The 22,628-nt window shown below is 42.6% G+C and overlaps 1 protein-coding gene across 6 annotated transcripts in view; it reads right to left on the reverse strand.

Moving 5' to 3' along the window:
* KCNAB1 (potassium voltage-gated channel subfamily A regulatory beta subunit 1) overlaps positions 1-22,628 on the reverse strand; it is a 167,635-nt gene that overhangs the window by 15,784 nt on the left and 129,223 nt on the right. For all 6 annotated transcript variants that reach the window (XM_074963734.1, XM_074963731.1, XM_074963732.1 and 3 more), the window contains 2 exons: positions 21,746-21,832; positions 2,599-2,684 (listed from right to left, as the gene is read on the reverse strand). In XM_074963734.1, the coding sequence (XP_074819835.1) occupies positions 2,599-2,684; positions 21,746-21,832 (173 nt within the window). The remainder of the gene's footprint in view (positions 1-2,598; positions 2,685-21,745; positions 21,833-22,628) is intronic.

The following is a 22,628-nucleotide window of genomic DNA, read 5'->3' on the forward strand; positions in this document are numbered from 1 at the left end:
GTAGGCGTGTATAAGATCTAATGTCACTGCAGTGAAATATAGGTTGCATGCTGACCATACATGCTCACATTGCTTTCATGGTACTTAGCTCTGAAAACACAACACACAGTTGTTCCTTTTTCTCTACAAGGTGAAATCAAAATTCCTCAAACTGATGGATCTCCATCCCAGAAGTCCATTACATTTTCCACTGCTGCAATACTCAGCAGCTTTGGGTTGACTACAACCAACCAACATGTTGATAAAGGTGTTACAACTTGTCTGCATTAGGAGCTAACAAGTTTTTAAACAGCAGTTAATCAACATGGGTTATCCAATGTGACCCTCTGATCCTCTCAGTGCCCACTGGCAAAGGGTTCTCTGTCTGACTACAACTGTTACCATGCTTGACAAACTCATTATGCATAACACACTGTTGTCATCATATTTATCCAAAGAGTATTTCATATGGTATCGTATGAAAACTGGTGACTTTCTGGTGATTAATATTCTTGTATGATGTACGTACAGTTAGCATGTCAAGAGTTATGTAGGTGTGCTGGATATATGCTACTAAAATATGTTTAGACCAAGCAATCCAAGTAAAGTTCATTAACAGATTTGTCCTAGACAAAGGAATGTATATTGGACAGTCCGCCAGGGTCAAGCTTCGTAAGCCAAAGACAATGGATAATATATGCATCTGTGGTAAACAGAGTGATTGAGCTAACAGGGGAAGGAGGAAACAACATGGCTTGATTACAAGCAAAAGACAATGGACAAACATTTGCATCTAAGTGATGACACCAACGGGATAAAGGCCCCCGCTTGCTAAAGAACAAACAGCATGACCAGAGTCTGAACCCAAGGGGGTCATCCTCACTTTGGGAACAAAACAATGATTTTGGGGAAATATAAGGAGAAGCAAAAAGCCATCACTTAAGGGACAAAGAGGCCAGCACTTTCTGAAAGGTAGATCCCCAGCCATGTGGGTTGAAGGTGCTGAGAACTGACAGTAAGTGAGAAACTGCCTGAGACCAGGATTGTAATCCGTTAAGTTTTAGACTCTAGAAAGTGTTTTATATTTGCTTTATTTTAAACCATTTACGGTTTCTATTATCCTTAATTACTGTCACTTAAATCTCTGCTCTTTATTAACAAACTTACTTTTGGTTTTACCATAAAATCATCTCAGTGCTGTTTAGGGGCAGACTTAAAGCTAACTTAACAGGCTGGTGTGTGCACTTTCTTTGGAGGCAGCGGACTTGGTAATTTCACTGAATGTCCAGTGATAGCAGCTGGACACTGCAGAGAGATGCTCTGGAGAACTTGGGAACAGGGGTTCACTGTGAAGATTTAGACAAGGTTGAGACTGGCAGAGTCTCAAGTTGTTCGCTGGTGAGGCAGACAAACTGGTGTGGCAGTAAGTTGTCATTCAGTTTAAGCTCCAGCAAGGCTCACAGCAGTTTACTGTTCTTGGCTCCCTGGGGAGACTGTCACAGCTATTATGTTTTAAAAGAACCCAAAGCCTTTTTCTTATCCTAGACAAGGTTGTGCTTCCACCGATGCACAGACAGTGGATGCCTAAAGTATGTCTGAAAGAACCAAGCCGCTGTGGAATCTATTCTTTTTATTGTTTATTTTTCAAAGGGCTCCTCTACATTCAGGACTTACATTTGGGCACTAGCATAGCTATACCCATACAAACACCCAGTGTAGGTGCGCAGCACTGGTGTCAAGTGGGGCTTGTGCCAGTGCGACTTATCCTGGTGTGAGGGCCGAGTTGCATCTATGCAGTACATATACACTGGTGTGCATTGGGGATAGCTACACCACTGCAAAAATCCCTGATGTAGTCAAGTTCAGAGTCACAGTAAACGTCAGGCTCAGACTTGAGCCAAATGATTTTATAATTTACTGATACATTATTGAGCTCCCGTTGACCTCCTGACTGATGCCAGGCTCATTCTTCTTTTGGCCCTGGTTGATGAAGCAAGAACTCCTCAGAATTGAAAAACTGGCTTCAATGTCTATGGGACTTAAACAGTCAGGACTCAAATTCTACAGGTCTACCTTTTTTCATCACAATAAGGGATAACAATTACAGTGTCTTTTACTAGAAAAGTGTCTGCTTCTAGTCTTGAGATTTCTGAAATTGATAGTAATGCTGACAAATCTATTTAATATGGCTGTGTGGCCAGCTGACTGAGTTATCCATGGAAAAACTCTCCCCAATATTGGAATCATATTCAGTGCAACATCATCCCCTGGCACCCAGATGGGACACATTCCCAGATACTGTTGTTGGGGAAGTTTATTGAAGCATCCAGGACCACTGAGCCCATCTGGAGAACTCCAACAGGAGTTGTGATATCAGTTCAGTAAAAACAGGTCAGGCCACCTTAATACACCTAAAAGTGGGTCTACACAACAACTGTAACTGGTTTTAAAATTGGTTTAGCTGAACAGATTTTAAAACCAGCTCAAAAACTTTAAAACCAGCATCGACAGGTGTTTATTGTTCAACCTTTGTTTTGCATTTTGGCAAATTCTGCAGCCCTGAATGTGATCTAGAGTACGTAACAGAAACTGGTGATACTTTTTTAAAAGCTACATTACCATGATCTCCATAGCACTCCAGCGTGAGGTTCCCCAGTACATTGCCATCCCCTGGTTTATCACATGTGTCATTGCTCGGACAATTTCTGTACAAGAAGAAAAAGATGAGAGCTCTATGAAATTTCATATTAATCCAACTATTTACCACCCAAATTACTACAATATTTACAAACAATTGTAAACAACAGAGCACATGATGGTTTACATGCGCAAGTACATTATATAGTGATCACTAAATAAATACCAGCCTAAAACAGGATGTTAATATTACCCATCATTAATGTTTGCTTTTTTAGTACATGCACCCAACTTTACAGGGGAGTCAGGCCCAAACTACAAGGCTTGTTTTCAGATTTCAAACTCAACAATTCTGGGTGTTTGGAACTGGCGTGTTATAACTTGATTTGAATACACTTTAAATAATGTAAATGGGGTGTAACCACTAAAGACATGGAGTTCCAGTTATAGAAGATATGCATGAGATAAGAAATAAAGCCCTGGGGTCAGGCTACTATAGAAATAGGTGGCAGCTGCCAAGTTAGCAGCTGGATCCAGGCTGAGGTTGTGAATCTCCCAAGGATGGATGATGTCCAGATGGAAGGATCTTCCCTGGGCCCACCCACCTTTACAGTAAATATGTGGCTACTAATAGTTCATAATGGGCTAAGCAGTTTTGGTCAATGATCAACATGAAACTAAAACCAACCCTAAAATAATAGCTTTGTAGCCTATGTAATAATACATTCCATCTTCAAACACCTTTGTTTGCATCTTTTTTCCTGTTTATGGATGAAGCTGCATGGTACATGCAAATTTTAGGAGAATTACCATGGTGGGTAGTGAATGTAAATTTTCTTATTAAACAAAGTATTACATGTGCTCATGCTTATTCATGACATTTTTCTAAAATTTAAGAACACAAGAGGGCAGCGTTGTAGAAGAGGTTTGGGAAATGAAATGACTAAAAACCTCTGCTAAAAACTTCAGTTCAGAAGATTTCTTTTTAATTTAATTTTACAAAACACAAGTATACACGCCATCTTCTTGCTTTTTACTAAGATTGTTCAGATGCCAGGGATGAAATATAGAACTGGCGAATCAGACTGTTGGTTACATCAGTACAGCTGATTTTTCTTTGTCCATTTACACCGTCACTGTGTGTCAGTCAAAGTATTAGATTATGCCTCCTTCCCCCACCCCCGAATTTTACAGTCCTTATCAGTTCTATGTGGGACTATGGAAGAGGTGATATTTTTTACCATTAATAATGTAATTTAGCACTTATATAATACTTTGAAGTCTATGGAAGACAAAGACCTTTACAAATCTAGGTAGGCATTTTTCTCTCCATTTACCGATGGAGTACCTGAGGTGCAGAAGGTTTAACTAATTTGTCCACAGTCACGCAGACAGTCAGTGATAGCCCCACAAACAGAAATTGTATATCCTGACTCCTGAGTTCCTTCCTCAGTCCATTAGATCAGAATGCCTCAACCAGGGGTGTGATCCAGAAGTGGGTCTCCACAAGTTGCTGAATGGATTTCACCTCACTGGTTGAGAAAGCAGCAAAATCTCTGGGTCTCACCAATGGGAGCTGTGGAGTGCTCAGCACATTTAAAAAAAAATCAGGCCACTTATTTAGGGTGCCTAAATTTAGGGTGTCAATACCGCAAACAGAGATGTGTTCTTAACTCGGAGTAGCTAACAGCATTAGCTAACTTGGGTTAAAATAGCAGTGACGACACGGCAACGTGGCTTTTAACTTAGGTTAGCAGCTTGAGTTCAACTTCAGGATGCCCTATAGGCTTGAACTCGAGTTGCTAACCCAAGTGAAAAGCAGAACTGTCATGTCTTCACTGCTATTTCACAGATCAGGGGCAGCCATGCACCCTTGACAGATACCGCTGTTGTACTCAAACCAATTGGACATCCTAATACCTCAGTGGACACAGCTCTCGTTTTGGTGGTGCATTTCTATGAGAAGGTTGAGGAGCTCGCTAGGCACAACAACAGCTTACAGACAAAGACAAAGTGAATGACGATCAACAAAGTCAAATGCAGATTTTAAATCCATAAAGGCTATATACACCTCATCCTTCCTGCACCAAAACTCTTGGACTTTTTCAGTAATTTGTCTAATGGTAAAAATCTGCTACATGGTTGATTGGCTGGGCATAAACCCAGCTTGATGTAGATGGCATAGATTCCTTATGGTAGTCTTAACACGCTCAAGAAGAACCAGCATGAACAGTTTGCTTGGCATGGAAAGCAATGTGATGCCACAGTGATTAGAGCACACGAGAGCATCGCCTTTCCCTTTCCAAAATGAGAGAATAATCCCAAAGTGCCAGTATTGGGTGGTTTCTCATGAATCCATACTTTGTTGATAACATGGGTCAGCCACCCCAAGATCAAAACCTTGCCGTGCTTGATCAGCTTGGCAGCTATACCACAAATATTGATAGCATGGCTGTTCTTAAGCTTGCAGGCTGCAGTTCGAAGCTCCTCGACTGTGTCATCTACTTCATCACATGGGGCGGGGCAATATATTCAATCAGGGTGAAATTCACCCCTGTGCAGAAGGCCAGCACAAGGCCTGTGGATCTCTTAAGTAGGACTTAAGTAGTGTTTTGGCCTTCTACTGACCATTCAGTGTTTTGCCTTTTTTAAAGCATCAGCTCCTGGAGTCAAGCAATGGTGTGGGAATCACAGCTTTCAGTAAAAGAAAAAAAGTTAAGTTTCTGGCCCTCATGGTTGCATAGAAAAGCTAGAAAATGTTACCTGAATGTACCCTAAAGGCTGGAGAGCAAAGAAAAAGAACCCCAACTTTATTGTTTTTGAAAACGCTCTTGTTTTTTGGGGCCTGACTCAAGATTTTTGAAGATTTGGAGTTAGTAATACCGCTGACCCTTTCCATGGCGGGGAATTTCACACTCTGGGAGTGCTACTTTATTTGGTGTCTAACATTGGAAATACAATCAGTGTAAGCCCCCGGACACTGAATCAGTGCACACCACATGTATTGATGACTGGATTTCCCAGTGTCATGGGGTATGGCTACAATTCAATTAAACACCCATGCTCGTGCTAGCTGACTCGGGCTTATGGGAAACCAAATTTGTCCTGTCTCAATTCTTGCTCTGTCCCAGTGCAGGCCCACAAGAGGTTGGTTATTTTCATGATTAATCATGATGGGAAAATCACTATCCTGGCCACCTTTAATAATGCTATGTCTATTGCTGAGCTTGGGCACAACAGCCTTTCTGGATGGAATATGTCATTCATTCAGAATCACTATTGTTAATTTAGCAACAAACAAAGGCAAATTTAGTTCTTGGATCCATGTATTCAGAACTGTGTGTGTGCAAAAATGAGCAGTTGGACACACAGCCCATAGGTACCATGACTGCTCACTGAGGGTGAAATTCACCACTGCACAGAGGACCCTCACTCAGCCTACGCATCACTTTGTTCTCACTTATGCCTTAGTTTGAACTAAGATGTTTGTTTATTCCCATGACTCCAGGAACTGGGGCTTTAAAACACACCAAAAATCAAGAGACTCACACTGCACTGTATCCTGCAGGATGTCTGACAACTTTAATCTTCCTATTAGAGCTTAATCCTCTGTAGCACAGGACCCAGTAATTAACCCCTTTCCTTGCTTATCTATAAACTTAATGCTGCATTAAACCTCTTTCCAGAAACCCAATTCAGCCAAAAACATCTCAGTATTAAAAAAGAAATAAATCCATTATGTGGAAAGATATTTATCCTCATGATTGATTTTTTACCCACTCTGATAGCATATCATTTAAACGATACCTGACAAAAATAAGCCAGATGAGGTCTGAGAGGCATAAGAAACTGTCCCTAATATTTAATAGCATATTATCAGTAAAGTACAGGGTGTCTTGCAACCAGCAGGAGCTGTCTTTTTCAAGGAAGAAAGCTGCAAGAAACTGATTGGAGTTTAAATCTGTGTGATGGATTTTTGACCTATTAAATTGCAGTCAAGTTATTATGGAATCATAGCTATTGATCATTTAGATGGATTGAGAAAGCCTGGTCTGTGGCGTCTTATTAAATTATACACTACATTTGTAGCAGCATATATAACTGTCTACAGTATCAGTTCCTGAAGACATATATCCTTTTATATCACAAGCATTCTCATCCTCTTTGTAAAGGGATCAAGCAAAAAAGCTTGGCAGAGGGTAGATTACTCTGAAAATCTTGGGAGTTTTTATGAGAATTTTTCTGCAGGTAGTGAGAAACAGATAAACATAAAGTCTCCATCTATACTCAGAGAAGAAATCTCATCAAACTAGAAATTATCCCTCTTGCCATGCTTCTGTTTCTGTATATTTTATGTACAGCTTATTTTTTCATTGGTAGCTTGTTACATTTTATTTTGATTAGACTCTTTTTTCCCCCCTTAGAAAGAAAGGATGCAGTAGATCTTGCAGTCATTTTTTTTCATTTGGACATAGCCACACTGTATTTCACCCACTTTAAAGGCCTAATTAAATTTGTGAGCATACTCTGGTCCAATAAAGAGCATGATGAACAGGTAACTAACGTGGCACTGAATGATGAAAGAATTTTGAGTATGTTCAAACAGCGGGTTATATGATAAATAGTCATTCAAAGAGTGTCTACTTTTTAATGATGGCTTTGTTTATTCTTTATTAAAAACTCATGGCGATTGGGGGAGGTCCCAGATGACTGGAAAAAGGCTAATGTAGTGCCCATCTTTAAAAAAGGGAAGAAGGAGGATCCTGGCAACTACAGGCCAGTCAGCCTCACCTCAGTCCTTGGAAAAATCATGGAGCAGGTCCTCAAGGAATCAATTCTGAAGCACTTACATGAGAGGAAAGTGATCAGGAACAGTCAGCATGGATTCACCAAGGGTAGGTCATGCCTGACTAATCTAATTGCCTTCTATGACGAGATAACTGGCTCTGTGGATGAAGGGAAAGCAGTGGACGTGTTGTTCCTTGACTTTAGCAAAGCTTTTGACATGGTCTCCCACAGTATTCTTGCCAGCAAGTTAAAGAAGTATGGGCTGGATGAATGGACTATAAGGTGGATAGAAAGCTGGCTAGATTGTCGGGCTCAACGGGTAGTGATCAATGGCTCCATATCTAGTTGGCAGCCGGTATCAAGTGGAGTGCTCCCGGGGTCGGTTTTGTTCAATATCTTCATTAATGATCTGGAGGATGGTGTGGATTGCACCCTCAGCAAGTTTGCAGATGACACTAAACTGGGAGGAGTGGTAGATACGCTGGAGGGTAGGGATAGGATACAGAGGGACCTAGACAAATTGGAGGATTGGGCCAAAAGAAATCTGATGACGTTCAACAAGGACAAGTGCAGAGTCCTGCACTTAGGACGGAAGAATCCAATGCACTGCTACAGACTAGGGACTGAATGCCTCAGCAGCAGTTCTGCAGAAAAGGACCTAGGGGTTACAGTGAACGAGAAGTTGGATATAAGTCAACAGTGTGCCCTTGTTGCCAAGAAGGCCAATGGCATTTTGGGATGTATAGGTAGGGGCATTGCCAGCAGATCGAGGGACATGATCGTTCCCCTCTCTTCGACAATGGTGAGGCCTCATCTGGAGTACTGTGTCCAGTTTTGGGCCCCACACTACAAGGGTGTGGAAAAATTGGAAAGAGTCCAGCGGAGGGCAACAAAAATGATTAGGGGACTGGAACACATGACTTATGAGGAGAGGCTGAGGGAACTGGGGATGTTTAGTCTTCAGAAGAGAAGAATGAGGGGGGATTTGATAGCTGCTTTCAACTACCTGAAAGGGGGTTCCAAAGAGGATGATTGAGACTGTTCTCAGTGGTAGCAGATGACAGAACAAGGAGTAATGGTCTCAAGTTGTAGTGGGGGAGATTTAGGTTGGATATTAGGAAAAACTTTTTCAGTATGAGGGTGGTGAAACACTGGAATGCGTTACCTAGGGAGGTGGTGGAATCTCCTTCCTTGGAAGTTTTTAAGGTCAGGCTTGACAAAGCCCTGGCTGGGATGATTTAGTCGGGGATCGGTCCTGCTTTGAGCAGGGGGTTGGACTAGATGACCTCCTGAGGTCCCTTCCAACCTTGATATTCTATGATTCTATGATTCTATTGCAGTAATAACTTCTTGAAGTTTGAATACAACATTTTCTAACCTTTGTCTCCTACCCTCTTTGGTAAATGATGATTTTTATTCCCCCCTAGCCTTTAAAAAATAGAACACAAGTCAGCATGGCAAAGTGTATATCTTATCTAACAAATGTAACCGTAGTGATGTTTGAATAGTTCTGGGAAGAGGTTTGTGAATAGAGAATAGGTCTTTTGCTCCCTCTGTTAGCTAGCTGGCTGCCTGCACAGGGGAACATAAATATGTCAGCGACCTACAGAAACAGTAGCTATCAGGTTTGCGGGGGGAAGTTGTTGATCGGTTGTAAATAAATGATTATTTAGAATCTGGAACACAATCCCCTCCGGACTGTAACAATTTTAAAGTCGATTAAAATTATTTCCTATGAGTCAAATCCTGGTCCCTGTGCCTCTTCTACCACAGATGTTAGGAATATTATGAACTGCTGTGACATCTCAGATGAAAGGCCAAATGGAAGTGCTTATTGTTTTTGTTATTCATTTATTATATTACTGTTATTTATTAAACAAAATTTGGCCTAAGATGAGCAGTATTTTATAATTGGTGTGTGTGGCAGGAGATGAAATGAAGACAATTATTATTTTATAATTAACTTTTATAATTTACTTAGTTCTATTACTTAAAAGTATGAAAGCAAGCCCCAGATATTTATACCACAAATCATAACATTTCCTCCCCTTTTGTATATAAATGCTGTTGTGTACACAGCACACAAGCAATTGCTATTAATCTGTGAATCCCGTGATGTATTAGAAATAAAGTATTGTTAGCATGTGCTTTGCAGAATATTTTAATTCAGTACCTAAAGAGTTAGTCCTGATCCTAGCATTGACAATATGTGCAGATTCCCATTGACTTAAATAGGGCTCTCTATGGGTGCAGCAATCCCCTTGTGCATTGTCAAATGTTGGGCCTGGGCCTTACTACTCAGAATGAATAGACATGGGCTAACCTGGAACTCACGTGAGCTGCTATTTTCCAGTTGACTAGAGGTGACTAGGCTTCAATTTACCTCTTGGGAAAGGTAAAAGAGGACCTGGCACTTTGGAGAGTCACCAAGGGATGTGGGAAATGGAACAATGACAATATTGGGAGTTGAGAGGAAGGGAAACAAGGGGATTAGTTCTTAAGTGAACTAATTTGAGCCTTTCATAAATAAATGTGGGTTGAATACTGCACCTGATATGGAATTACTTTCATTATAAAAATGTTCTAGTATTTGCTTAGGGCAGTGGTTTTCAACCAGCGTACACAGAGGTCTTCCAGGGGTACATAAACTCACCTAGATAGGCTACATAAAGAGCACTAGCAAAGTCACTACGAACTAAAATTTTATACAAACAATGACTTGTTGATACTGCTCTATATATTATACACCGAAATGTAAGTACAATATTTATATTCCAATTGACTTATTTTATAATTATATGGTAAAAATGAGAAAGTCCGCAATTTTTCAGTAACAGTGTGCTGTAACACCTCCATATTTTTACGTCTGATTTTGTAAGCAAGTAGTTTTTAAGTGAGGTGAAACTTGGGGGTTTGCAAGACAGACTCCTGAAAGGGGTACAATAGTCTGGAAAGATGAGAGCCACTGGCTTTGGGTACAGAAAAAATTACTTTTTGATAACAGTAACTATGAGTCTCACCTTTTTAGATTAGCAGAGTTTTGTCTGTCTTCTGGGAGACTATAATCATCTGCACCAACGGATTTTCTGAATGTAAATTAATTAGTCTTCTGAAAAAAATTTAACTCAGCTGTCCAATGCCTAACATAAGAATTTTAAGTGATTTGATACACCTTAGAACTTCTGGGAGCAATCCAGCTTTGGCAGAGAGTGGACTAGATGACTCAGAGGTTTTTTCCTCACTAATTTGCATGATTCAATGAGAAACTCTGACATGCTCCAAAGGTTCAAACCTGTTCTCAGTCACAGGTAAATTGAATTAGATTATCTTAATCACTCAAAAAAATTTGTTTATTTCTCAAGACCCACATAAAATTCTCCAGGCCTGGAAATTCTCCAGTCTGGAGAGATCATGTAGATGAATAGCTGTTGAGGTAATCTGCCAGATTGTTCCAGGCTCCCAGAAGGCGAGAAGCTTCGAGGTGGATTGAGTGTTTCACGCAGAATTCCCACAAGCGAATGGCCTCTTGACACTGTGGGGAAGAGCATGCCCCTCCCTGCTTGTTGATGTAAAACATGGCTGCCATGTTGTCTGTAAGGACTCATACAACTTTGCGTGCAATCTGGGGTAGAAACACCTGGCATGCTAGGAGGACCGCTCTGAGCTCTCTGACATTTATGTGTAGGGAGAGCTCCTCCTGACCATAAGCTCTGAGTCCTGAAGTGCTCAAGTGCTCAAGTCACTGAGATTAAGGATACTGGGGGTTGGGAACTGATGAAGGGAATACCCAAGACCACCAACTGGGGGATCCTCTACCAATCCAGGGAGGTGAAGACCTGGGTGGAAACTGTAAGCACAAAGTCCAAATGATGACAGCTTGGTGAGTGCGCCAAGGCCAGCCACACTTGAAAGGGTCTGAGGCGCAGTCTCACATGCTGTATCACGTATGTGCATGGGGCCATATGAGCCAATAGTCTGAGGCAGAAATGGCCTGTTATGATGGGGTGGGCCTTGATCTGCGATATCAGAGATGATATTATCTGGAAGCAAGCCTCTCAGAGGAATGCTCTGCCCCTCTGATTGAGGTGGAATCAAACACTGCACCAATGAACTCTATCCTCTGAACGGGGATGAGCATTGACTTCTGCTTGTTTATTAGCAGGCCCAGTGCTTGGAAAGTAGCTTAGACCAGGTGGAGGCTGGCCCTCACCTGGGTCTTGGACTATCCCTTGATCAGCCAGTCATCGAGGTAAGGGAACATTTGCACTCCTCACCTTCTGAGGAAGGCTGCCACCACTGCCATGGATTTCGTGAATACCCAAGGGGCTGCTGACAGGCCAAAGGGGAGGGTGGTGAACTGGTAATGGGTCTGGTTCATGACAAAACTGAGAAATCTTCTGTAGCCCAAAAATATGGAAATATGAAAATAGGCATCTTTTAAGTTGAGGGCAACATACCAGTCCCCTGGATCCAGGGAGGGAATAACATACCAGTCCCCTGGATCCAGGGAGACCATGTGGAACTTCAGTTTCTTGAGATAACTGTTAAGGAAACAAAGGTCTAGGACAGGTCTGAGACCCCCCCTTGGCCTTCGGGATTAAGAAATAAAGGGACTAAAACCCTTTCCATCTCAAGCTCTGAGGTATCTCCTCCACAGCCCCTCCCTGGAAGAGGACTTGCGCCTCCTGGTCTAAAAGTGGCTCATGAGAAGGGCCCTGAAGAGGGATGGGGAAGAGGGATAGAAGGAAGGGATGGAAATAAACTGGAAAGTGTAATCTTCCTCCACTGTACTCAGTACGTAGCAGTTTGAGGTGATGAGGGACCACGTCGCGCTGAAGCGGGAGAAATGGTCTGAAAATGAAAAGGGGGCAGGATCCAGTACAGGAACTGGTATAATGCCCTCAGGCACCCCATCAAAAGTTCTGCTTGGAGCTTCCCAAGTATCTGTGAGTGAGGGCCCGGTAGCAAGGATGAAGCAGGTGGGAGCAGTTGTCTGGGTTTATAGCCCCTTTTTGCTTCTTAAACGGGTCCTTGCACAGTGGTGGAGCTGAGAAGCGGACCAGTTTTTTAAGCCTGCAGTGTTTCATCGAAGACACCAGGCATAGAGACCCAGGGGCTTGAGGGTGGCTCTAGAAGCCTTCAGGCTGTGAAGCTTCACATCCATTTGTTCAGAGAAGAGTGAAGTGACTTCAAATGGCAGGTCCTGGATGGACTGTTGGACCTCTGTTGGCAGAGATGTGGATTGGAGCCAAGAATATCTGCACATGACCACTGTAGACACCATGAATCTAGCTGCCAAAACTGCCACATCCAGGGTAGCCCGTAGGGAGGCCCTGGCCACAGATTTCCCTTTGTCCACCAGCGCATAGAACTCCTGTCTTGACTGTTGGGGAACAGAGTCCTTCAACATCAACTCCCAAACATTAACACTGTATCTCCCCAGCAATGTCTGCTGGTTGGAGATGCAGAGTGGTAGACACCCTGTAGAATAAACCTTTCTGCCAAAAAGGTCTAGTCTCTTTGCATCCTGTGCTTTGGAGGTCACTCCTTGCTAACTCTGTCTGTCCCTCTCATTGGCCTCAGAGACCACTAGGGACCCTGGATAGGGTGGGAATACAAGTACCCACAGCCTTGAGCGGGAACAAAGTGTTTCTTTTCAACCCTTTTTGTGATAGGAAGCCGGGAGGATGGGGTTTGTCACAGGGCTTTAACTGGTCTTAAAATGGCCCCATTGAGAGGGAGGGTCACTTTCAAAGGGCCTGCAGTGGTCAAAATATTGACCAGGCTGCGGGAGGATTCTTTGACTACCTCCACTTCCAGCCCAAGTTTCAAGGCCACTCTTTTCAACAGCTCCTGGTGAGCTGTGAAGTCATTGTGAGGGGGGATACACACGCCCCAGACACTGCCTCATCCAGGCATGAAGGAGAAGATGCCTGTACCGGCAGGGGGTTCTCTTCTTCTACTTCTGCACCAACTGGGTCCATCGATCTAGGTCCTAAAGCTCGATACTGGGCTCAGTACAGGAGTGCAGGTTGGGTGCCGGTGAGAGGGACAGGGCCTCTCTTCTTTCTGAGACTACAGAGTACGAGCATCTGGAAGAGGGCCCTTGTATCGGGGAATCCCCCATGTGTTCCAAAATGGACATTACATCTGCATAGGCCAGTGCCCACTGCGCCAAGTACTCAGTGGTACCCCTGTGCTTGGATCCACCAACTTGGGGGTAGGGCTGATCAGGGGGAAACTGGCAATGGTTCCTTGAGTGGGAATACAACCCCATTTCTGAGTCTGACAATGGGCCATTGTAGTGAAGGGAGACTCACCAGCGCAGCGCCTCCTGCTGGTCATCTTGGGAATTAGGTCTCCAGCGTACGGAGCGCCTCCTCCTGGCCGGTGTCGCACCTGCCACTGGCCCCCATGTCCCTCCCGGACCCCCGTGCCCCTTTTCCTCAGGGTTCCGCCCCCAGCAGTAACCCACAGTCTGGGTCTCCCCTCCCAGGGGAACCCCCACCTTGCCTCATTGACTACCGCCAGTCATCATCTAGCCCCCACTCACTAGGCAGACTGAAGTCTGTAAACCACTCATCACTGGCAAGGGGGATTTGGACCTGCTGCCTTTCCCTGCAGTCCAGTACCTCTTTTTAGGCCTTGCACAAGGCCTGGGGAGTTGCCAGGCTGGAGCTCCCCAGCTTCTCTTGCCTTTCCCCAGCATTTCTCTACCTCTGGTACCCTGCTCCCAAGGTTCTTCTGTCTCCACTGCTAGAGAGAGACTGACTTAGCTCCTGTCTCACAGCCCCCGCTGTGGCTGCTTCCCCTAGCCTTTCACAGGAGCGGGATAGCTGCCCCGCTACAGCCATCCTCCAGAGACCATGGAGGGGCAGTACCCATCGGGGGCCAGGGAACATTGCCAAGGTGGGAAGACCTGCATAGAGGCAAGCAGGGACAGTTTCCCTCTAGATGGTACCAAGGAGGCTGGTACTGAACGGGAGCCCGAGACCACATGCTCCTTTCTGCTCACTGCTGCCACCACTTGTTCCACTTGCGATGGCTACTGACAGCGCCAGCAGCTCCCTGGCCACAACGAACACCTCCGGAGTAGATGGTACTGTGATCCTGCTGGTGCCACATTGCCCCTCTGGTGCTAGCAATGGTCCAGGACTTGACTCCACAGAGCCTGCATATGAGATGGAGTCGACGGTGTCACCCTCAGAATGGGGGCAGAGGAGTGGCCAGACTCAGGTCACACTCCCCCTGCACTCCCTGTGCTTGGCTCTCTTCAGAGTTGGGAAACGTCCCCTCTTGGCCAGCTGCTTCTGATGTTTCTTCTTTAGCATCAGTGAAGGAGAATGGTGCCAAGATACTCTCGTAGCAGGAGGAACATGCCACACCGATGCTGAGCTACTGGGTTCCGAGTCGAGCCACCTCAGCTCCAATGAGGGACGGAGCACCGCCTCCGTCAGGAGGGACATCAATCTGGCCTCCCTGTCCTTCGTATGGGGCTTGAAGTCCGGACAGATCTGGCAGTGGTCCCTGATATGAGTCTCTCCCAGACAACTCAGACAACTGGAGTGTGGGTCACTCACAGGCATGGGCTTGTGCAGGAGGCACAGGACTTTGAACTGGGGACCGAAGAATACTCTGGCATCGTAGCAGATGAAACTCCATTAACAGGGTGAGACGTGCTGGCTAGCTATATACAACTGACCTACAACAGTCCAAACTGAGAAAATAAAGAACCGGGATAGAGAAACAAGGGAAAAGGACTAAACTAAGACCACTGAGTAAGAGTTTGCTGAAGTAGGAGGAGCTATTCCAGCAACCATCACGGGCAGTAAGAAGGAACTGAGAGGGTGTGGAGCTGGCTGGGTCCCTTATACCGGTGCATAAGCATGCGGCATCAGAGCACGCTAGAGCCAGCCCCACGAATAGCACTGAGGAAAAAATCTCCAGCAACTGTGCACGCCGCACACACACACCTAACATGGAATGGAAATGAGCAAGCATTCAAAGAAGAACCTCCTGCATCAACAAATATATGGCTAGGAATCTTATGAGAATTGATTTTAACTCAGGATTTCTAGTGATTCCTGTTTCCAATCAGTCTGGAAATACCCCAGGAATGGCCTCCTCCAGTATTTTGGCAGTTCTGGTTAAGGAAGAGGGTAGGGAAAACAAAAGTTAAAATTTCAGAACTTTTAGGTTGAGTTCTATGCTATTAATACAGGAGGTTGGTACTTATTCCTAAACTAGTTTGCCTGGCCCTACTTCAGAAATACAGCATACTGGATTTGGATTTCTGGATTTTTTGGATGGGCAGGCTAAGGGAGTAATTCAATAGTTTTAAGGCATTTATTATTTACCATTTATTGACAGATAAAATTCCCTACATTTTGGCCACCCATAAAGTAACAACATGATAATGTTATTTACTCACATGTAAGTTCCTGACATTTTGGCCACTGGTACTATAAACAATGAATGCCTTAAGATTACTGAATTTACTGAATGGTATGTACACACTCTTTTACAGCCTATAAACCACTTTCCACTGGAACCAAAGCAGCACCCTAGGAAGACAACTGCAGCTTTAATGAAAAGAACAAGAAGTGAAGAATGTGCATGGAACTTTGAAACTACTGACTTCCTTAAAAAAACTACTGTGTCCTTACCATTAAATTCTAGCTGCATATCCTGCCATTCTCTGGAATCCTATATAACTGTGCATATTAGAAGGAAGCTTATGCTCAAATAAATTGGTTAGTCTCTAAGGAGCCACAAGTACTCCTTTTCTTTTTGCGAATACAGACTAACACGGCTGTTACTCTGAAACTTCTCTCTGCTGTGACTGGATAACTATTTATTTCAAAGGTTTCACTGTGCTTTGTATCATGGAAGCGAGCAAGCAAAGGATAATTTTATTTACTTGTGGTACTAACATTGAGAATATTGGGAAAAACAGGAATAAATAAGGAGTAGGAATCAGGAATGACTGTGGGTTTATTTTTTTTCCCCCCAAGGAAGTTTAACATGTACTGTGCAAGCCAGATATTGCAGAACTGACAGATGGCTCAACAGCTGCTGTGGGATAGAAGCAGCTTACTAGGTGAACCATTAAAAAAAAAAAAGTACATGAAAAGAATAAACACCACACCATTCATAGTCAAATCCCTCCCTCAAGCCTCCCTCCTCCAGAAATCTAGGGTTGTAGAATGCTGTAGAGAAACTATAATTCTGCTGATGCTAATATTGCAGATTGTCTTTAATGATTCAAGTGGAATCAATTTACTTTTCTATCTTTTAATGTATACAAGCTGTCATTAGAGCCAAAGAAGGGGTTGTGACAACATTCTGGTGCACACTATGCTAGCAATCCTTCCTACTCAGTTAATCTGTTCTATGGTGTAGATACATCCATCTAGAGAATGAACTTGTAGGTTCAGGAAGGAATTCCCTCCACTCCATGCAAGGCACTGCACAATTGGCCTACTGCATTCCATGAAATAACTTTGGATCCACTGGGGACAGCAGCTTAATGATATTTTTGGCTTCAGACAGACAGGTCTTGGAGGACATAACACAGACTGGTCAGGAACTTTTTCTCTGAGCCTGTCCTCATTAGATAAGTCTGTTTACTTAGGTCTGTATGGTAAGAGGTCATTGGCAACACTGCAGAGTAATGGAAAGGCCTCTCCAGCAGGAAGGACAGAGGATGAGTTAAATCTCAAAGGAAAATCTTGTTTTGAAGTCTCATGGGGTTACACACTTATCAGATTCTGGCCTAACAGCTGATCTCTGCTTCTTACAGTTGAAGCTGGGGGTTGCAGATTACATGAGATAACCATGATGAGAAGTTTGGCATGAGAGGCAGAGACACAGTCAGAATGGATGGTGTGACCTAGATTCATAGATATTTAGGTCAAAAGGAACCATTATGATCATCTAGTCTGACCTCCAGCACAATGCAGGCCACAGAATCCCATCCAACACTCCTGCAAAAAACCTCTCACCCATGTCTGAGCTATTGAAGTCCTCAAATCGTGGTTTAAAGACTTCAAGGAGCAGAGAATCCTCCAGCAAGTGACCCGTGCCCCATGCTACAGAGGAAGGCGAAAAACCTCCAGGGCCTCTTCCAGTCTGCTCTGGAGGAAAATTCCTTCCCAACCCCAAATATGGCGATCAGCTAAACCCTGAGCATATGGGCAAGATTCACCAGCCAGATACTACAGAAAATTCTTTCCTGGGTAACTCAGATCCCACCCCATCTAATATCCCATCACAGGCCATTGGGCCTATTTACCATGAATATTTAATTACCAAACCCATGTTATCCCCATCATACCATCTCTTCCATAAACTTATTGAGTTTAATCTTAAAGCCAGATAAATCTTTTGCCCCCACTGCTTCCCTTGGAAGGCTGTTCCAAAACTTCACTCTTCTGATGATTAGAAACCTTCGTCTAACTCATCACAAGAGCATAATTTATTTGTTTTCCTCTTAGACTTCTCTGGTTTTCAACCACTTTTTACACCCCCATGGGAAGACTAAACCAAGTCGAGGGGGTACAATTAGCCTAAGGAAAATTCTGGTACACAGCATGCTGCTAAACACTCATGCTGCTCATCCTGTGAGGCAGAATATAACTGGGGAAGTGGAGCCGCAAGATCATTTGTGTCAGCATTCAAAATTCTGCAATTCTATTGGTTTCTTATGCCCGTTCAGGTGTGAGGTAGGTGATAATCCATCTAGGTAGAGACTAACCCTGTCCACTGAGGGATACTAATGCATTAATGTTTTTAATATGGCTAAATATAAATCTGTACATCTACGAACAAATAATATAGGCCATATTTACAGGATGGGGGACTCTATCCTGAGAAGCAGTGACCCTGAAAAAAATTTGGGCGTCAGAGTAGATAATCAGCTAAACATTAGCTCCCAATGTGATGTTGTGGCCAAAAGAGCTAATGCAATCCTTGGATGCATAACCAGGGGAATCTCGAGTTGGAGTAGAGAGGTTATTTTACCTCTCTATTTGGCACGTGGTGACTGCTGCTGGAATACTGTGTCCAGTTCTGGTGTCCACATTTGAAGAAGGAGAGGGTTCAGAGAAGAGTCACAAGAATGATTAAAGGGTTAGAACACATGCCTTATAGTGACACATTCAAGGAGCTCAATCTATTTAGCTTAACAGAAAGAAGGTTAAGAGGTGACTGGATTACAGTCTGTAAGTACCTACATGGGGAACAAATATTAGATAATGGGCTCTTTATTGTAACACAGAAAGGTATACTATAACCCCAGGTCTGAAAGTTGAGCCTGGACATATTCAGACTGAAAATAAAGGATACATTTTTTTAACAGTGAGAGTAATTAACCACTGGAACAAGGTTTGTGATGGATTCTCCATCACTGACAATTTTTAAATCAAGATTGGTTGCTTTACTAAAATATCTGCTCTAGGAATTATTTTGGGGAAGTTCTATGTATTCCATTATAGAGGAAGTCAGACTAGATGATCACAATGGTCTCTTCTGGCCTTGGAATCTACGAACCTATGAAACACTCAAGGACTGTTCTTGCAGAGTTGTTAAATGGATGAATTTCCAATTTGGTTGTAGAGGTTTTGTATTCTGTAGCAGAGTTGGATGAAGAATTCACAGTGAACATCTTGTGTATTCACCTATTTTCTGTTTGCAAGTTGTTGTCAAACATCTCACAACTCTCTCAAATTCAATAATTATTCAGAATTACTTGACAAAAATTTCAGCTACAGCTCATTCAAACAGTTCGTTGCAAATATTCAAAATTTTAGTTGAATGGCTTAGTTTTGGGTGGATACATAGACCACATAATGTTTCATTATTATTTATTATTTGTATTGGGGTGGCAGCCAGGAGTCCCAGTCACGGACCGGGACCTTACCGTGGTAGATGCTGTGTAAACACATAACAAAAAGACAGTCCCTGTGCCTATGCTGAATGAACATAACTCTTAGAATCAGGTTTCTGGCTTGTCGTATTGACAGCTTCAGAATTCACTTCCCAAGAATATTCTCCACTATTCACTTAAAATGTGCTATTTGCATGAACATCATGATCCAGTAAACCCATTTCTTAGAACATTCTCAGAAAGTGAACACACACACAAAGCACAAAACACAGTCAAAGTGAATTTATTTAGAAGAGTGAACCAAATATTCATAGCAAAGTTGTGCAATATTTGCCCATGTCTGCTGTGCTCTAATGTAGGCCACATTGGTTGGTGAATTGTTCATTTCTGAGCTAGGCCCAGATACTTTCTAAATACAGCCGACAACAACAACAGTGACTCAGAAAGTCACTTATGGTTTCTTCTGTTGCTCAGTAAAGAACATGAAGGCCATAAGTGAGAGCAGCCATAACATGCTTACACATAAAATACTCTCTACTCTGTCTTATATTATAATTGACTGAGCAAAATGGTTATTTCTCCCTCCAAGATACAACATGTCATATTTTTTGACCTTATCACCCATCAGTAAATCTCCCCTTGTCTTAAAATCTCAAGCCAATTTCCTCATCTTCTAGCTCCTGGGAGTTGTCAGTCAGTGTAACACTAATGTAATCCATTTAGAGTTCAAACTGGAGCCTATCTTAGTTAACAAATGGGCTTCAAAACCTCTGAATTTCAAGCTAACAATTTAGAACAGGGTTATCAAAGTCCTGGGCTGTTTAATGTAGTTATTCTACCACCCATGACAGAATCAGATTCTGCAGACTGCAATGTTTGCTTGGTTTTTTTAATTAAGTTTTTAGTTCTAATGGTTGAGAAGATAATATTCTTAACTGGAACCTGTGTAGGGCTTGAAAAACACCTGACAGCTAAGAGAAGTGTTAATGGTCTCCATTCAATAGGGTGCTAACTCTGAAGTTTAATTATAATTCAAAGGCCAGATTTTCAGATGACTGTGTTCCTGATTTACATGTCTAATTACCATAATTGTGCATTCAAATCAGGCAACTGACTATGCAAATGAACAACTGAACAAAGGGCCGGAATAGCAGTCATTTTCCTCCACTGAATGTAACAGTGACTTTGTCAACTATGGATTTGTTGAGACTAGGATTTAAAAGTGTGATGTTAGCATGTGCCAGCTAACACATGCTAACAAACATGTTTTAAAAGTCTAGCACAGACAAGGCACACTGCCTTTAATGCATGCTAACTGATCAAGACAAAGCTGAGGTTTCCCCTAGCATTGAAGTGAGGGTGCCTTGTACTCACTGTACTTTAAAAACAAGTTTGTTAGCAGATGTTATCTAACATCACACCTTTAAATTCTAGTCTAGACAAGGCCTAGAAGGGCCACACACTACCCTTGATCTTCTACCAACCTCCATTTATCATCTGTGGTAGCTCCACAGTGGTAGAAACTTGGTCACAAACTATGTAGCTCCAGCCCATGGATCATAATTAAAAATATAATTTACCCTAACTTTACCCATGATGCCTCCCCTATATTAAGTGCTGCATTCCGGATCATACTATCTAGTAATTCAAGGTAACATCACTGATCACCCTGAGAAATACTTTTTTTTATCAGTCCTCATCCTGCACTATAGAAGTCAATAGGAGTCTTGTCACCAATTTCAATGGGAGCAGAATCACGTCCGTTATGAGTGGAAGACAAGAGAAGAGTTCCAACTGTCTACTGCCCAGAAAAAATGCAATCTATTTGATCTGGTTTTAAAGTAAGAATAAAGTTATGGCATTGAGCTATGCAGCATACCCTCACTGAGGGCCAAATTTTGAACCCCTTATTTCCATTGGCAAGTAGGTACTTGCTTGAGTACTGCCACTGAAGTCAATGGGAATTACTGCTCACCAATGGCAGTGAGGCATTCACAAACTGGCTCTAAGATGGGCCCCTCAGAAACAATTTTAAACTTAATATCACAGGCACATCCTGAAAACATAAACAGGGCAAAAGATTTATTACATTATAGGAATGGGCAGGCAGATTTCATTTGGCATGAAGAAGTTTGGCACAAGATTCAAACACAAATTCATTTTAGGTATGTTTGATGAAATCAGAAAAAGGATATAAACTTGGGGAAATTAACAGCATTAAAGCCACCCCAGCAATATAAACCATCCTCAATACTTTCCTGTTTAAGAGAGATGAATGCATTTAGAATAAGTGTAAATATTAAGGACTCCAAGGTCTCAAGAGTTAGGTGTTTTATAGTGAATCTGCCTCACCTGAGTACTTAGTAAATAGATTTTCATTTTCCACTATGATTGGTCCAAGCCATTTATCCAGAATCAATCACATTAAAATCTTTTGTTAAAGCTCTCACTAACCTTCCATGGGGGTATTATTGTCTGGTCGATTTGCAAAGACAACATCCACATACTCGAGCTGCAGTCTCTGGAGAGAAGCCTTTAATCCTAGAAGCAGCAAGAAAAAAAAAAGAATACATATCATTAGAAATAGCCAGAATGAAGTTTGGAACACATCACAAAAGAGGTGACAGTTCCGACATATCACAGGACAGAACTATCCTAAATTGTACACTGGAGATGGACAATGATGTCTCATGTCTGCTCAGCCACATAAAAAAAATATCACAGTTTGGCTTCATGCAGAATTCAGAGCCCTCCACAAGAATTTTTTTTTAATTACACTCAAATTTGGATTGGAAAAGACACCATCCTGGTGAGCCTGTCAATTAGCAGCCTCCACGGACAGAGTTCACTGATGTTGTTTCAGTTAATCTAATCAAAATTCTGTCAGAGAGTATTTTTGCATTACCCGATGGCACATTACATTGGTACGGTTCCACATAATTAAGCCCTGCCACTCCAGGGGCATTCCAGAAATGAAAACCCAGGGGAGAGGAATCATGACATTCTGTTATATATTTATGATTACCAAGACTAATATAACCCTGAAAAAATGTGATACTGAACAGGCTCCTTCAAATGCCATCTTTACTAAGTTAAACAGAATTTACCCTCTCTTTGCAAAAGTTATCCAGCAAACTGCAACAAGCTAAACTCATGATGTTGCACAAATAGCCAGGCTACAGGCTTGTGGCCACGTAGCCCTGGGGACCAGAAGAGTTGGGTTCTATTCCTGACTCTTACAGATTTATGATGTGTCAGGACAAAGTCACTTTCTGTATCTCAATTTCCTCATCTATAAAATGGGAACAACAATAATGCTCATTGATTTCACAGGAGT

The sequence above is a fragment of the Natator depressus genome, chromosome 9, assembly GCF_965152275.1.
Source record: "Natator depressus isolate rNatDep1 chromosome 9, rNatDep2.hap1, whole genome shotgun sequence".
Classification (NCBI taxonomy): domain Eukaryota; kingdom Metazoa; phylum Chordata; order Testudines; family Cheloniidae; genus Natator; species Natator depressus.